Source organism: Mauremys reevesii, linkage group 5 (genome assembly GCF_016161935.1).
Source record: "Mauremys reevesii isolate NIE-2019 linkage group 5, ASM1616193v1, whole genome shotgun sequence".
Taxonomy (NCBI): domain Eukaryota; kingdom Metazoa; phylum Chordata; order Testudines; family Geoemydidae; genus Mauremys; species Mauremys reevesii.
Genome location: NC_052627.1, coordinates 109758994 through 109769490, shown reverse-complemented (window position 1 = coordinate 109769490; position 10497 = coordinate 109758994). Strand labels below are relative to the sequence as shown.

Genomic DNA, 10497 nt, shown 5'->3' with positions numbered 1-10497 from the left:
TTCTGGCCTGGATTTTCACAGGTGAATAGGTATATAAACACAGAAATATCTTAAGCCCTGTACCAGAGCCAGCCCCCTCCTGGGCAGAGCTCACTCTGCAGCACTCTTGCCCCTGTTTCCTTCTCTTCAGGGCCCCTTAAGAACTGCACAGTCCACATTATTTCAAACAAAAATTACCCCCTTTTGGGTGGGGTCTAGTTTGTTTAGTCTTGCACATAGTCCCCAGTGGCCCAATAGGCCAAACCCCCTCTTGACTAAGGGAACCCCACAGCCCTCCTTCTGGGAGTTGGGCTATTCTTCTCCCTGGTCCCTTGCATTCACCCTTCACCAGTTCCACTCAGGTTGGCCACAAAGTCTGTTATGTAGAAAACTCAGTACAGTCCCTCCGTAGTACCACAAAACAAACACAAAGTATTTAACTCGTTTTTAAACTGGGCCAAGCCAGGCCTTGCTCTTCTTTCCTGCCTGTCGTCCCTCCTCTGTTTCAATGAGCACTCTCAGGTTTTACTTGGCTGGAGCTCAGCCTTCCAGTCTGGCTCCCAAACACCCCAGGTATTCCCTACAAAAACCCTTCTCAGTTCTCACTCTCTGCAGCTTCCTTGTTGCTCTTTACAAGGAAGCCTATGATCCAATCCAGGTACATCTCTAGAAATCAGGGTTGACTAGCCACAGGCCCTCCAGTCTTTGTTACAGCCACAAATAAGAAGTCAGGAAAATTATCAGCACATTTGTCATAGCAATACCTGTTATAAAATAAAATAAATGCATTGCAGCACTGCAATGTCCATGAGAAGTACAGGAACCTTACCTGCATAGAACAAAGAACAAGAATGATACAAGACTGCATAAAAGCATTTCACAGGTGCACACAACATCCACAAACCCTTCTGAAACCCCAGTAAGGCATACACACAGGCAGGTTTGCACACATGTACTCTGTGTTCAGCTTCTGCCCACACACATACACCAGTGTCTGTGCATATACGTGTCTGATCAGATATTCTGAACTGATATCCATATAAAATGGGCTTTGAAAAAACCTATAAAAATATAGAGACAAGGTGGGTGATATTAGATCAACTTCTGCTGGTGAAAGAGACAAGCTTTCAAACTGTTTTAAAGATGTGAGTGTCATGCACCTTTCCCGACCAGCCCACATTGGTGTCGGTGAAGCGTCCCTAGTGATCTACCAATGCTTGTGGCCTTTTCTGTTGATGTACTCTGATGCCAAAACAGGGATATGCGTGCCATCTATCACTCCGCTACAGTTCAGGAACTGTGCTTCTACAAATCCATCCATTATGTCCTGCACATTGCTGAGGGTCACAATCCTGCATAGCAGGAGGTGGTTAATGACCCTGCAAACTTGCATTACAATGACCCCCACAGTGGATTTTCTGACTCAAAATTGATTCCTGGCTGACTGGTAGCAATCTAGTGTTGCAAGTTTCCACAGTGTGATCTCCACTCACTTCTCCACTGTCAGTGCAGCTCTCATTTTGGTGTCCCTGCACTCAAGGGCTGGGGCAAGCTCAGCACACAGATCCAGGAGTGTGGCCTTGCGCATCCAAAAGTTCTGCAGCTACTGCTCATCGTCCCTGGCAGGATCACATTGTACTGCATTACAATGTGATCCTGCCAGTCAGTGCTTGTTTCTCAGGCCCAGAAGAGGTGCTCCCTCTGCAGCTGCTCCATGAATGCCATCAACAACCTTGATTTGGTTCTCGCTATGTCCCACAGCGATCTCTTCTCCAAGGAATCATCATGTTCCTCACTGATCCAGTTCTTCTTGTGGCTCTGCAAATATTCCAGGATTGTGTGCTCTGTGCTTACAGTGTTCATGACACTAGTGCAGAACTGTGCAGGCTCCATGCTTCTGTCAGAGATGGTGGACAATGAGGAGGGCCACACAGGTTTGTGGGATTTTGAAAAAAAAAAGGTGTGAAAATTATGGGATACAGATAACATGTGACGGAGACAATTTCAAACTGGAAACTCTATGCTCCCAGTCACCCCACACAACTCAGTTCAGCCCTGGATGTACACTGGATGATGGCTAGTTGCACAGTGGGATCTCTCTCTATAGTGCACTGCACTCTGCACTGACACCAGAACTCCTGGTGAGTGCATGCGCTGCCGACACAAGGAGCACGTATGCATGCACACAAGTGATGTACTAACTGCAGTGTAGACATGGCCTATATAGATAAGAGAAACAAAGGGATGGGGTAAAGGGATATAGCAACCAAACAAGTGAACTATGTGGTGGTTGGTAAATGCAATTTTCATGCCATAAATTGTTTCATTGATTTCTTTTTATTTTACTTTTACAGTTTGGGGTGAGGTTTTATTGGGAAGGGAGTAGCTAAATAGAGAGAAAGTAGGGACAAGAGGAAGGAAGAAATGGTGCATGGAAGGCTGTTGAAGTGAGGCTGACATGGAGAGACCATGAGGGAAGGGGCAGGAGTGAGTTGAAAGGAACAGGGGAAGGAAAGCAGTTGGGCACTGATGATACACCCCCATCCCTGCTGCAGCTGCTCCTCCTGGCTGAGTTTCTGGATGAGGCCTGGCCTCCCTGTGGTTTCTCTTGAACTCACACGGTGGGGGGCATCTACCACACGGCCTTGGTGTCCCTAGAGCGGGGCTCTCCCTTGCAGAGTTCTGGGTCCGGGATGCTGGAGGGGAGGAGTAACTCTGGTTGGGTCTCAGCTCCCTGCTTCCTTATGGCTGTAGCTGTAACAGTTGCTTGTTTGTGTTCCTACCAGCTGAGTTTCTGGGTGGCCCCTCCCAGCAGTTTTGTTATCAGGAAATAGATAATATGAAAATGCACCACTCTATTCTTGTGTTTCAGTTGTTTGACCTTGGCCAATAATTTACCTTTGTTTCGGTTTTGTTTAGAAAAGGGGCGGAGAATACTGAGGTATCCACAAGTTATTCTAGTATCCATGAGCCTTACAAGAAAAACTACAATTAACCCCTCTTCATTTTTTTTGTCCCACTCCCACTTCTGTGCTTCCTTCCATGCTTTCCCTGCCCATGAAATACTTCTCCCTGCTTGCTGATTCCAAACCATTATCCTCTCCTTATTCAGTTCCCTCCTAAAATTCCCTTCTGCCAGAGCACTCCCTTCAAGAAGTGGTGAGTATGTGTAGATTAAATCAAAAGCAGAATCATCACATTCTTAAACAGAGAATCCCTTTGATTTAAGTGATACCTTAATCACCCCCTGCCACAACCCCCTTTTGTTATCCTTACTCATGTATCACATTTAAGATTAGACTGTAAACTCTTGGCCCCAGGAGTCTTATCAATTGTTTTTGAAAAGCACCTAGCACAATGCTAGGTACTGCAAAATTAAACAAGGGAGTTTTCTGAGAGACTTCTCCAGGTGGAGGAGGAGTCAGGAGAGTCTACGTGATCCTTGGAGTGAGGCTCTCTGTTTGTTGTAGCTGTTCGGACCCAGGACACTAGAGAGAGACGGTGGGTGAGTTAATATCTTTTATTGGGCCAACTTCTTTTGGTGAGAGAAACGAGGTTTTGAGGTACACGTTATTGTATGGTATAATGTTTTACCCCACTCACCTTGTCTCTTCACTTTGTTTGTTGTGTGCTGGCTTTCTTGCTGGGTGCCTGCTTGACTGAAGAGTGTAGTGTGGTCTGTTTTGGGGGTGGTGTGCTGAGCCAAGTGGTTGGCTGGGCTGAGTTTACAATATCCAGGCTCTCCCTTGATCCATAACCCTCAACAAGGAGGCCAGACTAACTCTGGGAGAACAGGTATTTAAAAAATCCAGCTCCTAAGTGACCACCAGCAGCAAACAGGGGAGTTTAGAGAGGAAGGTCATTCCTTCCAGGTCCAGTTCTTGAGCATAGGGAGCCCCATGACAGAGTGGGAGAGCACTCGACTGAGTGAGCTACCAAGGTTAGGAGAGTTTGGCTGCACTGAGGGTTCAGTGGCAGGGGGGAAAGGTGGCTGAGGGACTATAACCTAACTACTGGAAGGGCACCAGAAAAGTCCCTACAAAAGAAACAAAGGAGGGGGAGAGAGAGAGAAAGACAAAGAAAATCCCACCCCCTCACAAAAATACTGCAAAACACCACCAACAAAGCCTGCAAGAGTACAAATAATGCAGGCAGAGTCTAGCATCAGAGTGGAGCTATCTACTTTGTTGCACTGAATGTAGCATGTATGATTACCTGATTTGTGGACAGGCAGAGAATGTGTGCATATGGTGCAAGCAGCTTGTGGATCTCAGACACAGTGCAGGCTCTTGAGGCCAGAGTGGCTGAACTGGAGGAGCTAAGGAAGACAGAGGTACATGGAGACTTTCAGGGACACAGAGTGGTCCCACCCCCAGTTTGACAGTCTCTGTGCTGTTAAGGAGAATGACAATCTTGCAGGAGAACATCAAGCTGGAGCAGAGGGAAACAGTCCCATAGTTGGGACCCTCCTTCCAGATTATGTCATGGTATCCAGGGCTGGCTCCAGGCCCCAGCACGCCAAGTGCGTGCTTGGGGTGGCATGCCGCAGGAGGCGCTCTGCCGGTCGGCGGGAGGTGGCTCCAGTGGACCTCTCGCAGGCGTGCCTGCAGAGGGTCTGCTGGTCCCGCGGCTCCAGTGGAGCCGCGTGACCGGCGACCGCCACAGCGCCCCCCCCGCGGAGTGCCACCGTGCTTGGGGTGGTGAAATTGCTAGAGCTGCCTCTGATGGTATCCTCTTGCCCTGAAGATGTCCCCATTCCCACAAGGGGTTCCAGTTATTATGAAGTGACAGATAATAGTAATGGGGGATCTGATTATTAGAAAGATAGATAGTTGGGTTTGTAATGACCAGGAGAACACATGTGGTAGATTGCCAGACGAGTGCAAAGGTGGCAGATCTCATGAGACATCTAGACAGACGTATGTGCACTGCTAAAGGAGCCAGGGATTGTGATACATGTAGGTACCAATGACATAGGAAAAGGTATGAGAGATGCCAAATTTAGGCTGCTAGGTAAGAAATGAAAGTCCAGGAGCTCCATGGTAGTATTTTCCAAAATGGTCCCAGTTCCACATGCAGGACCAGAAAGACAGTCAGAATTACAGGGTCTCAATGCATGGATGAGACAATGGTACAGGAAGGAGGGTTTTAGGTTTTATTAGGAACTGGGGAACCTTTTGGGAAAGGAAGAGCCTATATAGGAAGGATGGGCTCCACCTAAACCAATATGGAACCATATTGCTGGCATGTAAAATTAAAAAGGTTGTGGAGGAGTTTTTAAACTAAGGGCTGGGGAAAAGCTGACAGGTGTGGAAGAGCACATGGTTCAGGTGAACACATCCCTTAGGGATTAATTAAAGGGGAAACTCTACATCCTAGCAAAGAGAATAGGAAAGAATTTGGTAAAGTACAGGTAGGAGTTAATGAGGAATAATCAAACGTCAAAGAGTCCCATTTAAATATAAACACATGAAGGCAAACAACTGAATATTGGCAAAATGTACAAAACATGCTAGATGTCTAAAAACTAAGATGGGTGAACCAGAGTGCCTACCATCAAATGAAGATATTGATATACAAGGCATTACAGAAACTTAGTGGAAAGAAGATAATCAATGGGACATGGTAATACCAGGTTACAAAATATATAGTAATGGCAGAGTAGGTCATATGGTCGGGGAGTGACACTATCCATGAAAGAAAGCAGAGTCAAAGTAAAAATCTTAAATAAATCAAACTGTGCCATAGAATCTCTATAGAAAGAAATTCCATGCTTGAACAATAAGAGTGTAGCAGTAGGAACATACTACCGACCACCTGACCAGGATGTTGACAGTGATTGTGACATGCTCAGGGAGATTAGAGAGGCTACAAAAGCAGAAAGCCCAATAATAATGGGGGATTTCAACTATCCTCATTTTGACTGGGTACATGTCACCTTGGGAATGGATGTAGAGATACAATTTCTAGACACCATAAAGAACTGCTTCTTGGAGTAGATTGTCCTGGAACCCACAAGGGGAGAGGCAATTCTTGATTTAGTCCGAAATGGTGTACATCACCACAAGAGGTGTATATAGCTGAACCACTTGGTAATAGTGACCATGATGTAATTAAATTTACTATCTTTGTAGGGGAAAATGCCAAAGAAACCATCACAGTAGCATTTCACTTCAAAAAGGGGAACTACACAAAATGAGGAAGCTAGTTAAGTGGAAATTAAAAGGAATAGTCACAGGAGTAAAATGCCTGCAAGCTGCATGGAGACGGTTTAAAAAAGCCCATAATAGAGGTTCAAGCTAAATATGTACCCTATCAAACTGTCCTCCAGTGGCTCAAGAACATGGGTATCAACCGCATGTTAGGAAACAGAGCACAAACCCCAAATTGGCTGGGAGTTCTATCATTCAATTTCACTAGCCAATTATTAAATGTAAACTCCTCAGGCACTATAACATCTTTAACATGGAGTCACAGACAGTCCCCTGGGGTACTCCAATCTGTCTTGCCACCCAGGTAATCTTGCCTTTGTCCAGCAAAAGATCACAGCAATATTCAGTAAAAGCAGCAAAGAATCCTGTTGCACCTTATAGACTAACAGACGTTTTGGAGCATGAGTTTTCGTGGGTGAATACCCACTTTGTCGGATGCATCCACTTGCATCCGACGAAGTGGGTATTCACCCACGAAAACTCATGCTCCAAAACGTCTGTTAGTCTATAAGGTGCAACAGGATTCTTTGCTGCTTTTACAGATCCAGACTAACATGGCTACCCCTCCGATACTTGACAGCAATATTCAGGTTACTCCTAGTCCCAAAAAACCAGTCAGTCACTTACCCCAGGTCAGTTGCACCTTAGATCTTATATTAAAGATAATGCTTGTAGCCAATCATATAAAACAAAACAGAACAAAACAAAAACAACACTATCTAAAGATGTATTATATAGGAAAAGGAAACAAGGGAGTTATTGACAAGGTTAACACAGGTGGACATATATACACACATGAGTTCCAATCTAAGTTTCAAAAAAGAAATATAAGCTTCTATGATAAGTTTCTATGACTAAAACCTAATGTGGATAGCGTATGTTGGTGGGAGAGCTTCTCCCGCCAACATAGCTACTACCATTAGCAGGAGCTAAAGTAATTAAGCCAATGGGAGAGCTCTCTCACATCAGCTTAGAGTGGCTACACAGAGAGCTTATAGCAGTGGAGCTGCACCACTAAATTCTCTCATGTAGCCATAGCATTCTAATACAAACCATTAAATATTACCTTACAACAGCAACAAAGAATCATGTGGCATCTTATAGACTAACAGACGTATTGGAGCATAAGCTTTCGTGGGTGAATACCCACTTTGTCAGACGCATGTAATGGAAATTTCTAGAGGCAGGTATAAATATGCAGGCAGTCCCTACGTAAAAGGATAAATGGACACAAGTCAGATATTAGGAATGGCAATATACAAAAACCTGTAGAACACTTCAACCTTCCTGGCCACATAAAAGCAGATGTAAAGGTAGCCATCCTACAGAAAAAAAAAAAAAAAAAAAAAAAAAACCTTCAGGACCAGACTTCAAAGAGAAACTGCTGTGCTTCAGTTCATTTGCAAATTTGACACCATCAGCTCAGGATTAAACAAAGACTCTGAATGGCTAGCCAACTACAAAAGCAGTTTCTCCTCCCTTGGTGTTCACACCTCAACCGCTAGAAGAGGGCTTCATCCTCCCTGATTGAGCTAACCTTTGTTATCTCCAGACTGATTCTGGCCTGCATATTTATACCTGCCTCTGGAAATTAGAGTGCTATAAAATGTAAGTAGACATTACCCTAACAGAAGCTGATCCAACAAAAGATATTACCTCAGCCACCTTGTCTCTCTAATATCCCGGGACCGACATGGCTGCAACTAAACTGCATACATAAATAATTATGAGTTAATCAATAGTTAATTACTAATATAAATGGCAATAAAATGCAATCACATTTTAGTGTAATTTAAAAAAAATAATCTTGCATTGATGATTTTGAAATTTTTTTAGCCTTCGAATAAGAAACCAGTTTCAATCTCAGAGAATAGTTTGCACCCTATCAGCTTTTATAGCATAGCCATAGCATTTCACAATTAACAGGGTTCTGCTTAGAAGTGGTTTACAATCAGTTCAAAGTTATATGCAGAGAAGGTGTGGGGGGGAGAGAAAGAAAATGTGCTTTTCAGATATATTTTTCTCACTATGGAAAACATTTTGCCTTTGGTTAAAAATTGTCTGCAGAATATAAAATAATCAATGGCAAAGTACAGATCAATCAAGTGCTCATGCTTACATTCGCAAGAGTAAGGGGACACAAATTAAAATTGAGGAAATGATTTTCCAAAATTAAATAGACAGACAGACAGTGTGGACCATTTTTACACAATTGTTACTTGCTCTGTCTGTAGACAAACTTCTATTCTCTGCGAGCTTTACCCAAGTAAGGACTTCAGCATTTGGCACTCTACAATTAACTTGTGGAATTCACTGAGGCAAAATAGCTTAAAAAGATTCAGAGAGGATTAAACACTGAAGAGCAACAAAAGTATCTTCAGTCACTTTGTAGTAGCTTGAATAAAAGTTACAAGACTGGCAAATCCTCCCGCTTCAAGTCACAAAATCTCCACTTCTTTTTGCCCAGTCTGCCCGCAGTATTGGTGTATGGTGGGGAGCAGGAGGGGGTTGTAGAGAGGGGATGGGTGGGAGACGGCCTTGCTCTGAAACATCAGGGTCAGGCTACTATCAGAGGTGGGTCTTTCACACTAAGTGACCCATTAATTTATTTAGGCAAGGAAACTCCAGTGACACTATGCTATCTTTGCTACATCCTTTAATGTCACAGATGCTGCTAATAAGATTGCAAATGTGCATAAACCATCCCACTGGTTTGTGTAAGTTTTGTGTTCCAGTCTGAATCAATACTGCTGTTCCGTTTTCTGTGTGGTGTTTCAGCCCGGCAAGCAGCAGGTCACTGTTAGCTTCCACGTCAGTCAGCGTGTGAAGGCAGAGGGGGAGGGGGAAAAGTGCCGTAGGGCACATTAAAAAACTACTTTTCTGTCGTGACCGGGAGAGCAGTTGCTCCGGCTGTTCACAAACTTAATCTACAATGCCCTTGCAAAACAGGTCCTCCAAGACTCGGCAGCGTACCATCCTTTTAGTGGTCATCATGGTCCTGATAGTGACAATTGTTGCTGTGCTGGCTGCTGTGCTGCTGGCAAATGGAACGGAAGAGACTAGCCTGCAGCTGCTACAGTGGAAAGGCACAGGGACCACTAAAAATCTGCAAGAAGTCATCCTCGGGAGGTGTTATAACTACATCACAACAGTGAACCCTGAGCTGAGGTGAGTAATAATTATGGTCATGCATAATATGGTGTAATGGCAAAGAGCTAACTACTAACTCAACTGATGAGTCCGCTGAAGCGGGGTTTAGCCCACGAAAGTTTATGCCCAAATAAATTTGTTAGTTTCTAAGGTGCCACAAGGACTCCTTGTTGTTTCAATTGAAACAATATCCTGTGTTATCAGCTGAACAAGGAAAACAGAGGAATTAGAATGATTACAAGTATTTTGGAGCAAAACATATAAAGTCAAATTTAAAATTGGCCACATCCTGTTAAATATTTTTGGGAGAGGATTGAGGGTGGGCAAAAGGACACAGCACATGAGAGTGTGAAACAGTAGTAATTTGGGGCCAAATTCTGCCCACACATATAAATGTGCAACTCTTTCAAAAATCTCATAGAACTAAACTCTGGGCCAGAGTCTAGTAAGTTTTAATGTGTGGATGTGACAGCAATGAAGTTTAACTGCAATCTGTGAAGAACTATGCAGCACATAACATTTAACCCATAGAACCAAATATGTGAATGAATGGGAAAGAATGCAGGAGGCTGGGAAGTCATTTTTAAGAAAGAAAAAAGCAACTGAATAGAAATCTTTCTTGGAATGAGAAGAACATTGAGAAATTCCTTTAAAAATATGCAAAACAGATATTGTGATAATATGGGTCAGAGAATTTTCCTAAGTTCCCTGTAAGCACATGGGGCTTTCAGGCTTGTGTAAAAAGATTGATTGCAACTGGTCATATGATTAGTGCTGGGGATACTCTGCAAAATATTCCATATGCATGTATTTAGAATCATAGATTATTAGGGTTGCAAGGGACCTCAGAAGATCATCTAGTCCAACCTGCTGCTCAAAGCAGGACCAATCCCTAAATGGCCCCCTCAAGGATTGAACTCACAACCCTGGGTTTAGCAGGCCAATGTGCAAACCACTGAGCTATCCTTCCCCCCCGTGCTTGGTGCTGTACATTATACAGAGGATGAAAATTCCTACCCTAAGGCACTCAGGATTTGAATGAAGGGAAAGGTTAAAGCATGTTGGAGAGAGAGAGGGCATTTCAAGTGTAAAGGCTTGCACTGAAGATATAGAAGTGGCATTTAGAGAAGCAGCTGGGAAGAGCTCTTGCAGCAGA

At 43.9% G+C, this 10497-nt stretch overlaps 1 protein-coding gene across 5 annotated transcripts in view; it reads left to right on the top strand.

The window, feature by feature from the left end:
* Positions 1-3085: 3085 nt before the first annotated feature.
* The window catches only part of LOC120405963 (ADP-ribosyl cyclase/cyclic ADP-ribose hydrolase 1-like), a 45277-nt gene continuing 37865 nt past the window's right edge, over positions 3086-10497 (top strand). The window contains exons 1-2 of one of the 5 annotated variants that reach the window (XM_039539998.1): positions 3086-3138; positions 9141-9359. In XM_039539998.1, coding sequence (XP_039395932.1) covers positions 9184-9359 — 176 coding nt within the window. In that variant the 5' untranslated portion in view covers positions 3086-3138; positions 9141-9183. Of the gene's footprint in view, positions 3139-3406; positions 3485-8886; positions 8909-8973; positions 9360-10497 lie in introns of those variants that run through there. The other 4 variants (XM_039539995.1, XM_039539994.1, XM_039539996.1 and 1 more) reach the window with 4 other exon arrangements.